Source organism: Osmerus mordax, chromosome 4 (genome assembly GCF_038355195.1).
Source record: "Osmerus mordax isolate fOsmMor3 chromosome 4, fOsmMor3.pri, whole genome shotgun sequence".
Taxonomy (NCBI): Eukaryota; Metazoa; Chordata; class Actinopteri; order Osmeriformes; family Osmeridae; genus Osmerus; species Osmerus mordax.
This window is the reverse complement of record NC_090053.1, coordinates 3,781,714-3,802,597: the sequence shown is the minus strand read 5'-3', so window position 1 is coordinate 3,802,597 and position 20,884 is coordinate 3,781,714. Positions and strand designations below refer to the sequence as shown.

Below are 20,884 nucleotides of genomic sequence, written 5' to 3'. Positions count from 1 at the left end.
TCCTCCATAATTTTAACTCCTTTAGCATCACTTAGCCACACTACCTTTCTTGCTCCACCCACCACCCCTACCAACACACACACTCTTCTCTCTCCCTCTCCTCTCTATCTCTCTCTCTCTCTCTCTCTCTATCTCTCTCTCGCTAGAAAGCAAGAAAGGCTAATAATAGTTCAGGGTGGAGGCTTTGCAAAGACATGAGGGTTGATTGAACAAACAAGCACAGGCTAGAGGCTGTATTTCTTTATTTCTTCTTACATATCTGTCCAGGATGGTAGTGGAAACACTGTGTCCAGGTCAATTGAGCTCCCAGCTCCTCTGTTGTGTCATTGTGTTTACATACTAGTGTGTAAATAGAGGAGTAGATGTCATAGAGGAGGAGTCCTTCAAAGCTGCTGAAAATCCAATATGAAATCTGACTCTTAAATATGAGCTGGTGCTACATCACCACGAGATACAGACAATTGTCTGCGTGAGAATCCTTCGGGGGTGGGGGGGAGTGGGGGGTGGGGGGGGTGCACATGCAATGTGTGTGTGTGTGTCAATGTTCATGTGCCATAGATTTATGAGTGAAATTTCCAGTAGCCACAATGATCCCCTTACAGACTAAAGCCACACCGCGAACTGACAATGAGGTTGAATCCATAGGACATATGAACAAAGCAGCAAGGATTTGGGTGAGTGTGTAATATCTTCTTCAGACTGCACTGCAATTTGTTTTTATTCCTCGGACGCACCTTTAATACTGCTCATGATTCTGAAGCCTTTTCCTTAAATCTCCATTGTCCTACATAAACGAATAGCATGGATAGCAAATGGCAGATCAGTGTGTCTGATAATGTCTCACCAAAGTTGTGAAGACCTGGGCTCCGTTGGGGTTTGTTACAGTTATACATACACCTCTCGGGCCAGGTTTAAATTCTACAGCAGTACAGGGACATCTGGTGTTGGTTGTGAGTACTGCGTAACAAACACGAAACCCAACTTTTTCTGTGAAATTGTGTAAATTACTGTATGTGGTGCAATACTATGCAATTGCATAAAAAGTGTGCCCGCTGAAACTGTTATTATTGTGCATACCTTTCATTGAGGCAATAAAGTAGAAAGCAAAAGCAAATTATTTCTCCTATTTCATAGTTGCAAGTCTTCTTTGATTCATTTAACTATTTTCAATAATATTAAGGACAATTAAGATGAATTGTCTTAGTTTTTCCAAGGTCCACAATGAATCAGGACAGTCATCTCATTTTATTGAACAGCAAACTAGGACAAGGAATACATCTTCATTGTGTTTTGATTTTTTTCTCTCTTGTTGCCTTGTAAACAATGATCAGGACAATTGTAATAGCTAAAATCACCACACATATTCATAACACCCTCCAGGTGGTAGATAAGAGATACCTTGATGGAGACTGGGGTGTGGGGCAATATTGTTTTAAAGTGCTAAAATGCACGGTTCCTCTTGGAGGAAGAGAGCAGATGCCCAGTCAGATGCATTACTGATAAATATATAGTGTGATGCAGTGAAACAAAGTGTTTGCGTGTTCTTTACACTACAGGTGTCTACTCGTCGCGTGTGTTCTCCATTTATTTGCATAACAGTAAGATGGTTATTTTATAATCTGTCAATTTGCTGGGTTCCAGACAAATTTGCTGGGTTCCAGACAAATCTCTGAATGCTAATATCTAATAAACTCATATTTACTATAATGTATATATGAATACAAGTCATTTTATATATAAGTTACATTCTGAGGTTGGATGTCTTTAGGATACACAGAATATACATTTACTGATTAACTGTAGAGTGGTGAGATATACTGTTAAACACCAATAGTCTCTTAGAAGACCAACTGTGTTCCTGTTGTTTCAATGTCAGGATAAGGACTTCATCTGAGTATTATCAATGTGAGGACTGTTCTTGTGCCTAATAATAATAATGTTGTGCTTTCTTTGATTGTATACACTCTACATCTCTATATTTGGTGTTTAAAATGTTTTCCACATCGTGTTTCAGCCCTGTGATACAAGCAAGGCTAGGTCGATGATGGAGGAGTGTGATAGACAAGGGAGGACAGTAGAGTTGTACAGACAGTCATAGAGAATTACACCTCAATATCACACTAAGAACTACATTTACACAGCTATCAACTACAGCACTACACAGTCACACACACACACACACTCCAAATATACAACCAGGTGCACAAATTCAGTGCAAATTCACCGCTGATCAAACAAAAAACTAGAGAGATATCATGATTCAAATGAAAAGGGAAACAAATAAAAAACAGGGGTATAAAGACACATCCATGACAACATACACTTGAAACGAGTATTACAATCACAATAATATCACACCAGATGGATTAGCAATTGGAATGTTGAGGAACGAACGACGACACAATCACAGTAAAGAATAAAGAAAGCATGAGCAGGAAGGCCATTTCTCTAGCTCTCTGGTGATGGCTTGGATCAATGGTCACATACTGGGAGACTGGCCTCAGCCCTGATCATTCAGAATGAGTCCCTCTGAGAAAGACTGGTCAAGGGGTCGGCCATTACTTTAGTCACTGAAAACAGATCCATTTGGATGGAATGGGAGAGTAAGTGTGTGGATGGGGGGGGGGGGGGGGTAGAAGCACGTGTCGTCATGACCTTCTCAGGAGTTTTATATTTTATAAGCATTTGTTTTTGAGCAATTAATTAATCTGCATCACTGTCATGTTTTTTTTTGAACAGGGATTGCTGAATCTCTCATCTGCATAACAAATTTACCTTTGGGTACTTTTGAAAAAATAAAAAACCTTTATTTTGACCTTGATTCAAAAATGTAAATGCTAATGTAATTAAAGTTTAAATTTGAGGTCCGCAAAATACTGTAGAACTAGTGTAGGTGCTGAAATTCTAAATTGTTTTTGCAGTATGCTTATTTTCACATTCTCATGATGATCATAATATATTATTTAGGAGGGGTATTAATGTATTGTATAACATATATAGAGTTTTTGGTCAGATTTAATGAAAGAGTGGGGAACCATATGTGAGCTATGACACATCCAAGTGATCACCAAAGAGCTTCCACAACAGTTCTTCACATCAGTTCTTCACTGCATATACTTTAAAGCTAAATCAAACCCTTTCTGCTTCAGTAAATTCAAATGATATCCTCATTGCATTAAATGAGAACGTATTCTTTCATTGGATATTTTCACAATATCACAACATAAAATCATAATAACATCGATTGAGAGGGGAACTGGAGAGGTAGGTGTGCAAATAAGCCATCATGTACAAAACAAATGATACAATCGAAAACAAAGTTAATATCATCTGCATATGTACATCACAGTAAGGTGGAAACTAACACAGAAAAAAACATACAAATACAATGTAATATTATGTATATATATAGATATATATATATACATGTAGATATACAAATCTATTTATTTACTGTATGTTTGTATGCATATATATATATATAGATACATATATATATATATTCTATGTATTAAAGGAATATTGATCTCACTCCAATACTTGATTATACATTAAAGAGTTGCATTGCACATTATGAGTGCAACAGTACAATTGAAGAGCAGAGCCTGCAGGAGCAAGGAGTGAATATGATTGGATATGACACATCAAAGTCACCTTGATCTCCAGCAAGATAAACCAATGGGAGGCTTCCTGTGATGTAACATGCACAAGAACGCACCATGGAAGCATCTCCAAGAGAACGAAGCAAACAAAATGTCTAGAGCATACATTGTTTAAATGTTGCTGAAAGAATTTGAGGTCCTTGTTGTTTTGCCCAACATTAACATCAAATTGATTCCGATTCACTCTTCAAGTACTGATATTTAAGATATGAAACCAATGCATTTGAGCTCCATTATAAATGTTGGATAATCATGTATAGATATAGAGGGCCTATATTAATATGGCTCTGGTCTGGGTCTACTACACTTGGAGCTGCTACTCTATCAATATGAGCAGGCTACGTCTCTGGTATCTGGTCACGTATGGTGGGAGGGATACATTCAGACGGGTGGTAACTCTTTTTAGAGGATACTTCACTTCTGCTCTGAGGCGTTCTTAACTTAAGAGCACAATTTTACAATTGGCCAATGTTTTCAAAGTACATAGGGAATGTGTCACACACACACACACCTTCATAGAGAGAGCTATATTTGGAGCTTGATGATCAGCTGTAGAGAGAGGCTGACTTCACCAGGGATGTAGCCTGCCCACTGTAATGTGACAAGACACCAGAGACCCACGAGTACAAGGCAATAGGAGTCAGCTCATGGCTTGGCTGAATGGCAGGTTTCATTACAACCAGTTACAGGTAGGAATCTGGCTGTACAGGTAAGTTCAAATCCATTGGATTGTGTTAAAATCCCATTTCCTGGTCTTTGGTTGGAACACAGGCAAATAAATAAAATGTTTGTTCTTCGCCAATTAGTAGTAATAACATCTGGGCAATATTTAAAGGAGTATTCTTGAATATTACAATTAAATTTTGTGGTATTTAGTTCAATGCAAATTTTAACATAACATATTAAAATGTATATAATATTCTATATTATTCATCATTATTGGTCTTGTGCTGGGTAGTACTAAACAACTTCTTCTGTACAGCTTTAAAAACTGCAGTGGTCTAGAGCCGCACAGATATACCCTGTATTTTGTCAATTTTGCCCAAAACAAATACAAAACAGACAAAAAAAAGATCGTTTGAAATTATATGATGATATTTGTGGCTTCGGTTCAAGAAGACTGAATAACAGGAACCTGATGAGTCACCATAGGCAGCTTGGCAAACAGACTCTTCCTACACTCTATGCTAAAAACCTCGACATTCAACTCAACAGGGTAAAACAAACTGTACTGGCGGTCTTGTTCTGACCCAACAACAGATCAAAACCTTAAGACAGAGATAAGCCCTGATCCAGTTGGTAGTATGCATGATGGGGGTAGGGAAGGCCTTGAGAAGGGGAACTTAGTTGTCTCGTTTAGGCAAAAAGCTGAGGATGTATTCACCTACACCCAGGAAATAGATCACCTGGGCAATGCCAAAAAGAGGTGCAATGACCAGGGCGCGACAGTACGCCCCCTTCAGGAAAGCTGAGGGACCCTCATTCTTGAGGATTTTGCTAAAGGGAAACAAGATGTGAATGTAATCAAACTTTAATAATGGTTTGGTCAGCACTTCCATGCAAAATATACAAGTCCAAGTCGTCCCTGAATAAAATGAATAAATGTCCCTGATAAGTACAGTGATGTGTACAGTTGTGGCCATAAGTTTTGGCAATGACAAATGTTGTGTTTTGCAAAGTTTGCTGGTTCAGTATTTGAGGAAAATGATTCACATGTTTCTATAGAATACTGTAATCACATTAAGGGACATTTCATATTTTTGGGGGGCAAACATTTTCAATATATGCAAATAGTCCCCTCTTTTACAGAAGTCTATCAGCTCTTAAAATCCATTCAGAATGATAGAGTGATTTAACCTGGCTAGAACTGGTTACCACTTTCCCCTGTGCTGATGATATGACTTACTGAAATTATGTTAGCAGTCATTTTATGCCAAGGCCCAGCAAGCTTTGCAAACACAAAATGTATGTCGCTCCCAATACTTTTGGCCATTGCTGTACTGGGTGGCTCAGTGACTCATAATAAACAAGGCCATGATGAGATTACCTGATGCAGTCAGACACTCCACTGTAGGCTTCTTCTGTGCTTCCACGGTTCAGAGACTGCAGCCTGGTCTTGATCACTGCACGTACACAACAGCCATGTTCACGCACACAAACAACCTTCTGTCTGTACTGATTAGATTGTGTAAGGTTTGTTGCTCACCATCAACAGGGTTAACAGCCACGGCAGCAATGCTTCCTGCCAGACACCCTGAGATGAATGAGACGTAAAAGGGGGCGGGACCCTCCGCGCCCCTCTTCCCCAGGTTGTTCAGGTTTGCAAACAGGGGGAAGTAGATGACGGAAAATGGAACATCCCTGGAAAAGAAAAAAGATGGATACAAGATGAAGCATGTTAATCAGCCCTGCCCCCCTCCCCCCCCCCCCCCACCCCCACCTTAGATCCTAGGTTATTATTAGTCAGGTGTCGATGACGTGCTGGCTACCTGAGGAGGGTGGCGCCCAAGCCCTTGTAAAGGCCGGCGATGCCTTTGCTCTTCAGTAGCTCACGTGTCAGCTGCATGGCAGTGGGGGACTTGGCCTCTACGGTGCCTGCTGGGATGGTCTCAGGCATGAGCTTCCTCTGGGCCGCTGCAAGCGAGGGGCATGGGCAGCAGAGAGGCAGGAGCAATGCATTACCAACACAACATCTGGGGCTTGGATGACTTGAGACATACAACATCGAATTTAAAATCTCATTAAAGAACGTCACTGTTGAGGTTTCTGTATTGACCATGAGAGGGCAGCAGATCTAAATTCTTTGATTATTATCCTAAATAACCTCCCCCTTTTTCCCTTCTTTCGTTCACCTCAGTTCTGGTGTTTACACCACAGTTGGCTTTTTCCTATTTCTTACCAATCCTTCCAGCATCTTGGAGCTGTATTTTCAACATCTCCATAGGAGTAGTGACGACAACCTGCGATCCCCAAAAATAAGACAATATTACAATAAAACAACATAACTAAAGTGACATGAAAAAAAAAAAAAAAGGTAATAGTGTGGTAATTGCATAATTTCACAATACAGTAATCCATGCAGTAGTAACTTGATAATGAGATTAAAGGTGAGATGGCCATGTGGTAGTGATAATCTTAATCCTAGTCCTGCTACATTTAATCTAATCATGTACCCTGGGCTAACTGCCTTTGCATTTAATTGACAACATTTCCCCTCTGACTCATTCACACACAAGGCACAAAGACAGCACTGGACAAGTTACTCTCGCTTTTCTGATTTCTCAACCAACCCCAATGCAACTCCCTAGATTCATTTAATATTCGTTATCACCTGTACCATAATTTTTGTAACAATTACTGGTCCTATTTGTAGGGTCTCATAAAGCTTGATTGCAGAACACTGAACGAATGGAAAACACACCAGACCAACAGCTAACACCCACAACCCACTACCACGTCATTTCCCCAAATTCCATCTCAACTGTATATTAAAATTATAATAAATCAAATTAGAAGACCGGTCATGCACAATGACAGAGTACAGCAGTACTAGAGTTGAGGCTGAGGAGACTTCTTCAAGGCCCAGTTGCTTCCTTGCAGGCTGATACGAAGGGGTGGAAGAGCTGAGAGGCTTTGCTCCAGATGGGGAGCAGGAAGGTCTCGTTAGAGGAGCAGCTCACTCACCTGGCACGTACCAGCCCCGCACCCCGCCAGCATCTCTTTGAGCAAGGTGAGCTTCTGGCTGTGGGAGGGGAAGAGAAACGTAGAGTAAGAGAGAGCAGAGGTGTTGGAGAATGACGGGAGGGAGAGATGGGAGATGGAGAAAGAGAAAGAGAGTATATGGAATCATGCATGAGAGATCCAGAGACAGTGTTTGTTTGTTTGTTTGTTTGTTTGTTTGTTTGTTTGTTTGTGAGAGAGATATACTAGCTGACAGATTTACTTTAGAATAGCTTTTGTGTTTCTAATCTCACTCCCCCATTTCAAACACACAGGGACACATTAATAATTCACCAGCCCAAACCACCCGGCCTAATAAGTCAACCATTCACCCCTTCGTTCGTTTGTCGCTATAGAGACGGACGCAGATAGATGCTCTAGAGACATTGAAGCTCATCCAAGCAGACATTGAACCCAGGAACAATTGGCAGACAGCCTTCAGAATCACCAGATGTTCACTATTGATATGAAACGTGATACTGCTCTGTTATCTTTTCATGTTATGTCCGTGTTACTCATGTGATACTTCTGGAAAATCTGTATTAGTTCTGTGGAAGTATAGAAAATATTTTGAAATGTAGGAAACAAAACTAAGCCTTGTCAGAGTGGACATCATGAACAGGAAGGTTAAATGGGGCCTTTGTGGGGAAGTTAAGAGTGATAGTGTTTGAGTTGGGTGGCACATCAGCAGAAATGTCAGTTTGTCAGAGTGCATGAGTGGAGACAATGCCTGTTAGTCATCCCCTTCTGGTTCTCACCCATCCTTGGAGAAGTGTTGCCTGAAGAAGTCATTTGCAGCCAACTTGATGGCTTTCTCAGGAGTGACAAGAGTTAAGTTTACCGCAGCTCCTGTAGAGAGGAGAGGAAATGAGAGTGTGTTATGGATGAGGAGCAGCAGTCTGGATCATGGTAGGCATGTCCAGCGTGCCCTGACACACAACACAGTCCTGTCCTAGATAATAAGAATGGTTCCAGTGTGCAGATGAACGAATGAGTCCCACACAGTTAAGCTGCTTTGATCCTCCCTAGAGTCAGCACTCACTCACTATGTTATATTTGGATTTTGTGTGTACTCGTCAATTTATGGTACCATGTGATTTGAACAGTACACACACACACATATTACAAAACTCCACAACTTACCTCTGTACATTCCAAAATATCCCTCTGAGCGAATAGTCTTGATAAGGCAGTCAGACCTGCAAGTCAGACACAGTAAATACAACTAATACCAGCCTAAAATAAAGACCATGGCAAACAAAAAGATTGTAGTTCAGTGTTAACATAGCAAAGGTAGATGAGGTCCTACAGCTATGTAATGTAACATCTGCCAATTGAATAATATTATTGACATTGATAGTTCAGACATAACTAGCTGTAACAGTGTACTTACATGCTGGTGTAAAGGCGAGATCCATTTTGCTGGTTCTGCAGGCGGGTCTTTGCCAAGTCAATGGGAAATACACAGGTCACTCCAATCAGGCCAGCGATCCCCCCATTGATCAATTTGGCAGGCAAACTGAAAGGTTGCAATGAAGGAGTTGATGGAAAAAGAGAGGCATCAATTTAACAAACACAAAGAAATATTGTGTTGAGCTTAGAACTTTCAGGTTCTGTTTCTTCCAAACAAGGCAGAAGTGTCCATGCTCACCTGATCTGCTTGTCAGCCATTTATCTTAGGCCGTGGAAGTTAGTCAGAGTGATGATATGCCTGTCCTTTATCAGTAAGTGGCTGCACCTGTCTATTGATTTCAGTCAGTACATTGATATGTGTTCTTCTGTGTCTGGGATGGTATCACACAGCAGTCTGATTTTAAATTCCTCAGCTTGAAGCTCCGCTCGGGATATGTTGGGTATATCTGCAGAGAATGAGAGAAGACTGGCTCAGGTCAATGCTTTGACAAAGATGTTGTCTGAATTGTGTTATTGAGAGCAGGGTCGATGGTTCCCGAGGGGTGTTGCACTGATGCAACATTGTTTCCCAAGTATATTCCCACCTGAACTTCGTACTTTGCTCATGATCTGTTATCCCTGTGATACTAGTGTCTTCCGGTAAAGCTCAACATAACAACCAATGGGATTCCATTACTGTAGAGGTAACAGCCATTAACATTACCCCATGTGCCCTCTCTAAAATGTGGGCCACATCTGAAACAGCGTCCATGGCTAAGTAAAGTCCCTTCCAGAAACAACCAGTGAATGAATTATTTGGCAACATGACTAACAGCTTTCCCCAAATAGCACTTTAGCTATTGTAGTTCAGTGATTATATCCTATTGGCCACACATCAGCTTATAAATACACTGGTGCTGCTATCTTTCTGTAGTGTTTATTTGACCGCTTCCAACTAATTTAAGTCAAATGCTGGAACTTCACCTACAAAGACAAGCCTGAAGAGCTTAATAATAAAACACAGAACATTCCCAAGGCCTGATGTACAGAAGGTCCTGGATGTGGCAAGCTGTTTCCCATTTCCCTTCACACTCTCCACCCCCTCTGTCCACCAATCACAGCCTCTCTCTCCCACTGTGTGACCCGCCTCCTCTCACTCTCTCTCTCTCTCTCTCTCTCCAACCTCCTCTTTCCCCTTCCCGCAGTCACGACTCCCAAACACTGCCAGCCGACTTGATTCTCTCTTTACAACAAACATATTGCAGTGCTATGTCTGCATCCCTGCCCCCCCCCCCCCCCCCCCCAACACACCCCTGCTTTCATGTTGTACCAAATGCACAGTATGAGGATTGTACTTAATGAAATGAGAATACAGCTGTGCTTTGCTGTGTTTGGTTTGGACGGGTTCAAAGCAGGTCACTGAGAAACCCCTGTGGACCTGGATCCTCTGCTTCTCTTCTCTTCCCTGCTACTTTGCAAGATACACCACATACAGTGCAGATTTATTATTCTTTCCTATCTCTCTTTTATCCTTTGACCTCAAGAATCTTTCTCCTTTTTCTATCGCTGGCTCTTCTAGTTTGCACATTTCCTCTTACTTCTTCCTGACCATAAAAAAAGCTTTTTGTCTTTTTTGCTGCTTTCAGCTTTTTTATTTTACCGTTTCCGTTTCCTTCAAAGTTTTCAATAATAATCTTTCTGACCTGAATATACGCTAATGGTGGTCTTAAAATCATTGACATTGAAGTAATGGCTATACATTAAGGTTAAACTACCATGTAACTGTAGCAGTAAAAACATTGTAGGCACATAGGTATTGAAATGTAATGAGTATTGAGTGCTTTATAGCGGTATAGGCTATCACAAATGTGATAGTAAAGGAAGAGTAAAATAAGCCACAGTATGGGGAAGGGGAGTGGGTACAAGGGGTTAGGTGGATGTTGTAAAGGGGTTGTTAAAAGGTTGTGTCACCACAACAAGCTCAATGTTAACATCCACTTAACCCTGAACAACTCAGACTCCCTATACCAAGGTTTACTTGCGTAATAACTTGTACAAAGAAAGTTTAACTACATAGCAGTTGGGTTTAGGAAGGTTTTAGCAATGCAATATGTTGTCACAGTGAAAAGGCCAGTGGACAGGCAATGCTAAGAGAGGCCAGAGCATGGCAGCTTCCTCTGAATCAAACTGACATATTTTTCTCTAGATCTCTTCCCTGTGGCTTAACTAGGCCACTGCAATCAGCCCCTGTCACTGTCAGCAGCACTGGTACATGTATTTGTTAAATAATCTCAGATGATTCACAGTGAGACACAGAGGGCCTGTTCAAAAACAACGGTTCCTCAGTGTGTACTAAACAGAAGAATCCCTCATTCACCAGAAAATTGCTCTTCACACAAAACATAGGGAAACATCTAAAACTGTCTGGGATATTTGGATTTTTAAGATCACTGAAGTGTAGAATGTAACATGTTTGAGGCCAAATAGCTGTATTCACTGAATTCCAAGGGTTAGTGCTGGGAAGTTTGTCTCACCTACTGAGAGTATACTACTGTTTAATGTCAGCGTCTTAAAACATCACGTGTCATATTTTGAGTTTGTACTTCAAAGAGAGATAAGCAGTGATGAGTAAACAATACATAGGCTAAGGCTAATGAACAACTTGCCTTCGGTGCAGAACCTTGACCTCAAGATACAAGGCAGTATTTTAAACCCTTGATTCTCAACTTGCAGAGGTATTAAGACAAACTGATACCTGGTTAAAAGTTACTAAAAACGAACTGGGCACTAATGCTCTGAACAGTTTTCATGATTCTTGTCTTAAAACATTCTAGACAAAACGTTCCATGCGGTCAAAGGTCCTGAACATGAACATCATTGGACCACATGAACTAATTGGACCACATATGCACATCCTCTTAAATCCAGCTGCGCACTTAGAAGTATTGGGCAAATAAAGATATTGCTATGTTGAGTCAAGGTTATGGTGACCTGCATCATAACATACTAGTAGCATACTAATTTTAAATAGTCTTATTTGCTATGCAAAAAATACCTGCTCTGCTTTGTGACACAAGTCTGATTAAAGGAGAGAAAATACTAGGGGGGCAGTGAATGTCCTTCAATGATTTGGAGTAGTCTAGTCCTCAGCCCTCATCTGTTCTGTCTTGTGAGAATGAGTGAATACAATACAATACATATAATGACCTGGTTTTCTGTTTGTCAGTATAATTTATATTCATACTCAAATTCAAGTAGGCTACTGTGTTCAAGGAACTTTGATATTTGACAGTGATTGTCATTCCACTGTAAAATAACTTTATGAGAAATGTATATTGTTTCCTCATCTTTGATGGTTTGTTCCAGTTCAATTTATCCACTGCAGTAGTCTGTTTTCCCAGATAAAACTATATAAACCCAGCGGCTGTAATTGCCATAATGCTGTTGTCATGGTTTCTTCAAAAATGGTTACAAGTAGGGTCTATTTATACACAATATAGCTTTGTGCAAAAATAATTAAATGTGTGATGCCACAAACAAATCTGATTGCTATTTCCTCTTCCCTCCAGCAGTAGGATTATTACCTAATACCCACCAACTGACTATCTCTCTATCCCCAACTACTCTGGTTAGCACGACGAACATCAGTATTTAAAAGCTCTTCAGGGTTTTAAAACATCTGATGATGTATGTTTACAATGTGTCTCGTTGGGAACAAGAATGACGGTCAACTTTAGGTTTACATTTTCATTAGAAGACATAGGCTAGAGATGACACGTCTCCTACGTGTGCTAGGTAGGCTACGAGGCCATGGATGTCTCCGCCTCTTAAAACAGCTGGTAGTCAGCAAGTGTAAGATGACACTCAGCCTCATGATGCTTCAGCTTACACTTGCACCGAGTTACTTCAACTTGTAAAGATAATACGACGGGATACAATACAGATTGTGGTAGCACAGTAGGCTCCATCATTTATTATATCCAAAGGTAACAGATTACAATAGGCCTATTCCTCCATGCAAATGCATGCGACCAGCGTCTTCATAAATTATTCCATAGCTGCTGGAACGGTTGACATTGATAACTGAGCCCTAGGACCTAACCAACAGTGTCAGTAAATGATAGAATAATGTCTGATTCCACATGTGAATGAATGAATGAATGAATGGCGAGGTTACTGGTTCAAGCTATCGCAATTAGAATTTTGCACACATCCATTATAGTTCAATGGGATGCATGTAGGCAACTGCGTACATCCCATAGAAAATCATATACAGACTAATAATGCGTATCGCCTGTATCCATTACAAGGCAATATGCTCCACCGTCATGAAGCCTTCAAGCCAGGTCTGAGCATTGAGGTAGTAGGTTACACGTAGTCTGGCTGGGAAACTGCTCGCTCACCAGTTAATCCAATAGGATGTACAATGAAGCAAGCCAGCTAACATTTCCATCTGATCCATACTACTGAGCATAAACTTGTAACCTGTTCTGTTTCTGTTACAAACGTTGCATTGCCATGTCAGCTACACTGAAGGTCTCAATGAATGGGCCAATACATGCCATAGTATTTCCAGCCCATATGCACGTGAGAGGCGCCAGAAAAGTCACAGCATAGATTCCACTTGATACATTCAGTCAACCTTTGTACATTTCCGCAGGCTTAACCATAGTGATGAATAATAGATTGTAGCTGACTATTACTGCCATCCCCACGATAAAAAAAATTCTGGCTATCACATAGTAACGGAGAATCGCGTCTTGCCACATAACGGGAAATGATTCGCTACAGGATAGCGGCAATCCGCCGCTCACTTATAGATCGTTTCTAAATGATTGATTGTGATGTTAGTGTCACCAAAATATAGGACAAATACGCATACCTTAAAGAAATACATATTCAATATAGGTACCATTCAAAATACAAACATCTACATTTTGTCAACTAGTTCATCGACATACCGTGCAGTTCCGTTTTCGTTATATCAGGCTGAATCTAGGATGAAAAATCTATTTTTCACCCCTTGTCGCGCACACACTGACAATAGCTAACCTGCCGGTGTTACTACCGTAGCATTTGTGCCCCTTGAAGGGAGATAGCGGGGTGGGAGGGAGAGCAAGCGCGCAACGGTGGGAGGGGGAAGGGGTGGTTATGATCGTAAATCCATGGGTGAAAATGGGAATATAGGTCCTCTAGTGGCCTATGCCAGAAACTGCTATCTGAATTCACATTTACAGTGGTTGCAAAGGTGTTCCTGAGTAGAGTGGGGGATGGGGTTATAGCGTCATCGTGACGATTTCTCTCAACTCAATGACCTTGAGAATAAAAATAGAAAACTGGTAGGCTAGATGATGAATTGGGGATGGCTTAAGCAGAGGCAAAAGATTAATTCACAGGTGACTGTACATCCATACACCTTTTATATCACAATAATTGTTTACTCACAGGACATTTACAACAAAACATTTGTTTAAATCTCATAATATCACTGAATGTTTCTAAACCAGCAGAACCAAAAGTCTGTTACTGTGACAAATAGCTTGTCCGCTGAAACATGCGAGGTTGTCCATTGAAAAATGTGAGGTATCAGAATGGACAAAAGGCACAAACATTGGCAGCAAAGGAGTGAAAACACTTGTGATGAGTCAGTTCATTTATCAGCAAGAACGTCAGCATGTCATCTGAGATGAGCAGCCAGGACCTGACACCACGAACACCACAAAGACACCGGCAACAGCCCCCCTTCTGCCCTCGCAACGCGCCACAGGACACAGTGCTTCTCAGGCAGCAGGAAGAGATGATGGTGGCACGTCATGGCGTCCCAACGTTCTGGTGGATCGTTCCGAGTGGCTCATGTGTGAAGACGCCATCTGTACCCCAGCGTTGGCACGTCTACTGCTGAACGTGTGGGTGTGTGCCTTCGCCTTGGGCAGAGGACGCCTCTTCATCCAGCCCCACTCTCCTCAGAGACTCGCTGTACTTCCTCCTGCCCAGGCTGACGATGTCCTGGATCTCCTCGGCCAGGTCCCTCCTGCCGCTCTCCTCCATGGCCTCGATCAGCTTTGGCACGGCCCCCGGGCCCGCGCCCTGCTGCCCGCGAGCCCAGTGGAACAGCATGTCCAGGACCAGGCTTCCCAGGTTATCTCTGGGGAGAGAGGGGGGATTGACCAATGTGAAATCAGAGGAGAGGGCGAAGACAATCACCCTTTATGGACACTGAGAAACTCGATATGGTTGAAGGTTTGTAGGCCTCATAGTGTGCCTTTATTTGAGATCTCCCTCTATGCATGTAGATATAAGTGCAGGATCAACGCTCAGGCTCTACACATGTGTTTGCAAGTGTGTAGATCGAATTCTAGACTGTCGATCCAGAACGTGTAATATACATCCTAACAGTTTCTGCCCTCCACATCAAGCATGACTCATGAATATCTCGCGCGTTAGTATTTCTCTGAGTAAAGGGAAGAGGGGGAGGGTCATCTGAGCAGCAGTATATGTGTGTAATCTCCCGCAGTGTCCCAGATGGCTTAGCGGCAGCTGACAGAAAGAGAGAAAAAGATTAAAACAATCAAAATTCTCCACCAGCTCTCTTTTTCTGCTTCTCTTCTCCGGTCACGTTACCTCCCTCCCTCCCTCTCGCCCTCTCTTCCCACCAGGGTAGAGTCTACAGGCTCCGGGTGAGCTAACACGCATGTGCCCACGCACGGAACGCAGAACACTCATCCATAAATACACACTGACACAGATGCTGAGACGATTTGCATCTAAATCTCAAGTCCCCTTTGATCCAGCTCCATTCCCCTGCTAAAAGAGAAGCGACGAAAGCATGCTGGTTAAAGCATGTTGTACACTAGGGTTGATGAGCTATATGCAGGTTCGACATATTTTCAAGATTGAAATGTTTAATCCTGAAGTGGCACCTTAATCTTAATTAGTGCTGACTAAAGGGTTATCACTCAGTGGAATTTGATGGCCGCGTCATTCAAAATGTGCACTTGTCACACTTGACAGTGACAACACAGTTCAATGCTAGTGACCTATGGCATAATGGAGCAAAACATGTTTGTCATGAAATCAGCATTTTTGAGTTATTGGCCATCTCAGTACAGTACCTGTACTTGTACTGGATGCGGTCTAGCTCCTGGTAGCTTATACCCAGGTTGATACCAATAGTACGCCAGTCCTGTCCTATCTGCAGGGAGATGGCCAGCAGGTTGGCCTCGGTCAGGTAGCCACTCTCGGGGTCTCCCAGATTGAGGGGGGGGTACTGGTTGTCCTCCACGTGGGGCTTCTCCGAGTTCAGAGCCTGATGTAGAGAGACAGAGAGAAGAAGAACCAGTGGGAAGGTCTAATATTTACAGAGATGAACTGACACAGATGGGATGTGACTGACACAGATGGAGGAAATTAATTGCCAGAGAGACTGACTCCGTTCTCTGGTGTTCTCTCTACACAGTCTACCCCTGTGAATTATCACAAAACCTCAGTGGCAACATCCGACCAAGCTATGTACAGACTTTTACAGAATTCTTCTTCTGTATTAGGATAACCAATTGAAACCACTTGAAACACATTACGTGTTTCAAATCAAATGCAACGCCTCCCAGCTGGGTTGGCACAAAAGTGCACTTTTTACTCACAGGAAGTCTCAGTGGTAACGTTGCCAGCCATTGGCTATCGTTCCCCTTCCTCTTTCTAGCCACTTCCACCGGCAGATCATTGGGCACCTCCCCTCGATAAAAGGACACCTGTGGAGGAAGGACACCAAGAGTCACAGATGTTTTCAGTCATTCGCACGTGATGAAAAAACCCTTTCGGTGTTTGATCTTTTCCATCTTTTTATACCCAAAACCGTTGATGTTTTAAAGTGAAAAAAAAAACCTCAGCTGTGTTTGTTACCTGTCCCCTCACTGGCCCGTCCTGCCCTTGGGAGGGACAGACATACACTTCTTTAAGGTTCTTCAAGCGGGAGTAGAAAACGAAACACAGGCGTCCCTCCACACAGTCTGGCCTGTCTGGAGGGGAAACACGGATCATCAGTGCCTACAACATGTCAGTTCTGCTGCATAACCTGATCACAGCCCATGTGAGGGGAACACGGTGCATTAACATCATCTGGAAAAGAAGGTCAGACCTGCATTCACATCCAGGCCCCTTTCAAAGCCAGCAAAGAACTGCTCCCCCTCCAGCAGGTCGCACAGGTCGGAGGGCTGCGGTCCATCGTACTGGACAGACAGAGACGCCACTCTGCCGTCCACCTGAGGACACGACAAACATGCTCACTCACCTACACATTTACAACAGATTTTCTGTCTGGACCTTCACTAACGCAGCGGTACACAGTCAAACATTCTCCCAGCTCAGCGGGGAATGTTCTGTGTCTGCAGCAAAAGGTTACACATGAATACGAAAGAAGCAGAAAAGATCTTTTAAAGTCTGCTGTTGGATGTTTATCTTTGGTGAACAGTGTGGTTGTGGAGCTACAGGAAAAGGGGGAAGTGTTGATGGGCACATGCTAACTTACTTTGTTAGCAGGGAGACACTGTAGAAGAACTTGTTTGGGGTCGGTTTTCCTCTGCTGAACCAAGAATTGGACTCGAAACTGCTTTAGCCTTTGATAGACTCTCCTTACCACCCCACTAACACAGCGCTGCGTGGTGTACCATAGCCAATACCTACCACAGAATAACACACCGTTTTGGTCATTTTTGATGAAACTTTTATAACAGTGTTTTAATTTTGATTACAGTGATACATTAGAATTTCAGATTTTTTTCTCAAATTGAGGCACCCACCAGGAAAAGTGTGTTATGTAGAAGATGGCGTAGAGGTGGGTGACACAGAGAGATGCCTGTGACGTGATGTCTGTCCAGGTGTGGGCGCTGGGGTCTCCGTGGAGCAGATGTAGACAAGCCATGTCCACAGTATGTCCTGTGAGCATAAAAAAAGCAGTCATGTTGACAACATGTCCAGACATCCTGCTCTGAACAAGGCAAGATCAGGTGGAGCGGGTACCTGTCAGGCCGGAAGGCAGAGGGATCTGCACCTTGACTGGCTGTAGGAAGTCCATGCTGGGATTCTGGGAGAGGCACAGCAGGGGGCTGACACAGGCCTCGCGGTCTGCAGACAACTCCTGGACCTCGGCCACAGAAACCTGCAACACCTACACACAGCAGTGCTATGAGGGGCGACTGGGACTCATAACGTGTTAAAATGAACACATTTGGCCGGTCTGATCACAAGTCCCAAGTCCTCTCATTGCAAACATGTGACATCCACATGGTGAGACTAGTACATACCTGTAAAGTGATGACTCGGGTCTGCAGTGTGGAGTCAGAGGGGAAGTGCAGTTTCACTCCGGGGTCAGAGCTCGACACCAGAAGCGCCCCCTGTGGAGTGAGAGAGCAGCTGTCCCTCACTGGCCGAGACACGGCCACAAACCAGGAGAAGTGAGTCACAGAGCAGCAGGCCAGCTACAGGACAAACATGAACACACAGAACAGTCAGTAAGTAAGAACGTTGATCACAACTATTATGTCTATGGCTGTCAGGAAAAATACCCCCAAAACAATCCAGTAACCTGAAACTAATTTAAAGCACTATAAAAACAGTTTTAGTAGTTTAGTTAGCATTAAAATATGGCATGAGTCATCTCAATCGATCAAGTCAATGAGCTACCCTGGCAGGGCGACCTCCAGGATGCCTGCTGTGGGTCTGACTTCCCCTCCTAGTCAACGTGGGTAGTGTGCTCCATGACTGTCCGTCAAACCTGCGCACAACCACCTCCCGTCTCCTTGCACCATGGTATGGCACACACACCTCCACAGGCTGAAGAAGCAAAGCGTGAGAACAGGGTAATAAATGGGGTTAATACTGTTTAAAGCCAAATTGAGCTGACTTGACCTGATCTATTTATGATGATCCTGTTTTTGTACCTTCGAAAATGTAACTCCATGAGGGAGAAGTTCAAGTGGACGACTCAACAGGAAGTCATGCTCCTCTAGCCACACCCACTTCCTGTCTGGCAGTTTCTCGGCCCACTTCAGTCTCGTGTTCTTCACCAGGCACCCTGGGGGGAACAGCAGCTCTCCCGCTCCAGGGAGGAACACATGACAGCCAGCAGACGACACACAGAAACTGGGGAATAAAGAGAATAAACACTGTAAAATACAAACCACAGAAGAAGAACATGTTTACAAATGAGTCAAAATGTAACTATACCTGTGCTGGTCAAATCCAAGGTGCAACTCCGGAATGCTTGTTTCAGCACATTCTACAAGGAAGATAACCACACGGTCAGCAAATTGTGATAAAACAAGTTTGAGAACGAATGAATTTATCAGTACTCGCCGGCTGCAGGTGGGAGTGGAGGAGGGGTCGGAGGGCTCCCGATGGGGTTGTTGCGCACATCCATCTCAAGCAGGGGCAGAAAGGTGAGGCACTGTGGAATAACACGGAGGTCATTGCTATGGATGACGAGCTCCCTGAGAGACAGGAGGGAACCTTGGTGACAAAAGAGAACAGAGGAACTGTAGAACAATCATTTCAAAGACATTGTGAGGGAGATGTTTGACTAAATGCTTGGTCAAAAAGCTCAAAAGATATATCAAACACATTTGTATAAGTTTCCATACAACACCACTGGATACTTCACCCTCCATCTTTTCACTGCACCCTTACCCATGGTCTCTGGTAGTCGCTTTAGATTGTTGTGGGACAACTGTAATTTGACCAGCGCTTCCAGTGCACCAATTTCTTCAGGTAGACTCTGTAGGAAATTGTAAGAAAGGTCCAGATTCTGCAGGGTTTTCAACTGGCCCAGACTCTGTGGGACAGAAACTAACTGGTTCCCCAATAGGGTGAGGTAGCTGAGGGATGACAGCTGGCCAATATCAGGAGGCAAAGTAGTGAGTTGATTGTGAGAGAGAAGCAAGGAGGAGAGATGGGGCAGGGACACAAGGCACAGGGGAAAGGAGGAGAGAGCATTAAAGGAGAGATCCAGGTGTTTGAGAAGGGAGAGAGAGGTTAAGGAGCTGGGAAGAGCTGTGAGAAGGCCAGGAAGCAGGCTGCCTTGAGTGTCACATAAACGGTGGCCTTGGTAGACAAGAAACGCCAAGAAGAGGCAGAGATTGGGGCCAAGCAGGAAATATGAGCGACAACAGAGACAGAAAACACAAAAGAAACAAGATTAACATCCATCACTACCAATTAGAAGTTGAAAACAGTAGATTTTTTTAACACAGTGTGTACTTGTATTATCAATTAATAAACACATCTGTTTAAAGGCATTATAGAGGCTACAATGTCACCGTAGCATTGAACAATGGGTGTGGCTCAGTACCTCGGATAGCAAGAGAACAGAGTTGAGTAAGGTGGGGTAGGACCTCCAGAGCTCCATCCAGCCCTGCCTTGTCCTCTGACCCCAGTCTGAGGTACTGCACCCCCCTCAGATGACCTGGCAGGCTCCTCCAGAGTACCTGTAGCACAGCTGCCCCACCTTTGTACACATCGAGGGTCAACCTGGTGTCATTCAGCACCGCAGAGAGCTCCACAGATGGGGGCAGGGGAGGTGTCAGAGATGGCACAGGTGAAGAATAGGGGGATGGCGAGGAGAATGAGGGAGTGGCGCTGATGGAGGGAGGGGAACGGTTTGAAACCGAGGGAGCCCAAGTGTCTGTGAGGCTAAGTGATGGAGAGATAGCAGGCGGAATGATGACGGGGGCCTCGGGTTGTTGGTCCGACTCTCTCAGACTGAATCTCATCGAATCTTCATAGATTCTTTCCGTCTTATTTCCTACTTTCTCTTCAGTATGTTTATTTTCCAGAGTGCCATCTTCTTCATTTGAATTTTTTTTTAGGAGTTGGGGGGCGAATTTTATACCCATCTGGTCACAAGGAAGGGCTGATCCTCTCCCTTCTTCTCGCCATACTGTCTCCATCCTCTCATCGCATGCCTGTCTGTCATCTCGTCTCTGGTCTGTTTCTTCTCTCTTCTTCATCTCTCAAACGGTCGTCTAGTCGGTCTGTCTCGATTCGATTCAGTTTACGTTGAACAGTAAAAGCAATATAGGAACAACTATAATCCCTCTCGTTGTTGTCTCTACATGCCT

General features: G+C 43.3%; 2 protein-coding genes across 2 annotated transcripts; both read right to left on the bottom strand.

Annotated features, from left to right (window-relative positions):
- Positions 1 to 3,532: 3,532 nt before the first annotated feature.
- Positions 3,533 to 13,853, bottom strand: slc25a22a (solute carrier family 25 member 22a). The gene is made up of 11 exons (XM_067234692.1): positions 13,736 to 13,853; positions 9,034 to 9,241; positions 8,776 to 8,901; positions 8,526 to 8,581; positions 8,141 to 8,231; positions 7,347 to 7,404; positions 6,562 to 6,622; positions 6,152 to 6,296; positions 5,869 to 6,023; positions 5,710 to 5,785; positions 3,533 to 5,159 (listed from the first exon to the last, which is right to left on the bottom strand). Exons 2-11 carry the CDS (start codon positions 9,051 to 9,053, stop codon positions 5,006 to 5,008), a joined length of 942 nt encoding a protein of 313 aa, XP_067090793.1. The 5' UTR covers positions 9,054 to 9,241; positions 13,736 to 13,853; the 3' UTR covers positions 3,533 to 5,005.
- A 161-nt stretch (positions 13,854 to 14,014) lies between these two features.
- Positions 14,015 to 20,869, bottom strand: pidd1 (p53-induced death domain protein 1). Its single transcript, XM_067234693.1, has 15 exons — positions 20,116 to 20,869; positions 19,455 to 19,868; positions 19,125 to 19,277; positions 18,996 to 19,047; positions 18,710 to 18,911; positions 18,453 to 18,602; positions 18,074 to 18,247; positions 17,790 to 17,937; positions 17,570 to 17,705; positions 17,299 to 17,449; positions 16,909 to 17,032; positions 16,674 to 16,789; positions 16,415 to 16,522; positions 15,887 to 16,080; positions 14,015 to 14,919 (listed from the first exon to the last, which is right to left on the bottom strand). Exons 1-15 carry the CDS (start codon positions 20,771 to 20,773, stop codon positions 14,667 to 14,669), a joined length of 3,033 nt encoding a protein of 1,010 aa, XP_067090794.1. The 5' UTR covers positions 20,774 to 20,869; the 3' UTR covers positions 14,015 to 14,666.
- Between the last annotated feature and the right edge of the window lie 15 nt (positions 20,870 to 20,884).

What these genes read in the sequence shown, in the direction of transcription:
- slc25a22a (XM_067234692.1), bottom strand. Translation starts at nt 9,053, where the DNA reads ATGGCTGACAAGCAGATCAG. An exon ending in TCTCGCCTTTACACCAGCAT is followed by an intron (nt 8,582 to 8,775) that starts GTAAGTACACTG and finishes TCTGACTTGCAG; the next exon opens with GTCTGACTGCCTTATCAAGA. An exon ending in GGAGTGTCTGACTGCATCAG is followed by an intron (nt 5,160 to 5,709) that starts GTAATCTCATCA and finishes GTTTCCCTTTAG; the next exon opens with CAAAATCCTCAAGAATGAGG.
- pidd1 (XM_067234693.1), bottom strand. Translation starts at nt 20,773, where the DNA reads ATGAAGAAGAGAGAAGAAACAGACCAGAGACGAGATGACAGACAGGCA. An exon ending in CTGGAGGTCGCCCTGCCAGG is followed by an intron (nt 18,248 to 18,452) that starts GTAGCTCATTGA and finishes TTTGTCCTGTAG; the next exon opens with CTGGCCTGCTGCTCTGTGAC. An exon ending in AGTGTCTCCCTGCTAACAAA is followed by an intron (nt 17,033 to 17,298) that starts GTAAGTTAGCAT and finishes TCGTGTCCTCAG; the next exon opens with GTGGACGGCAGAGTGGCGTC.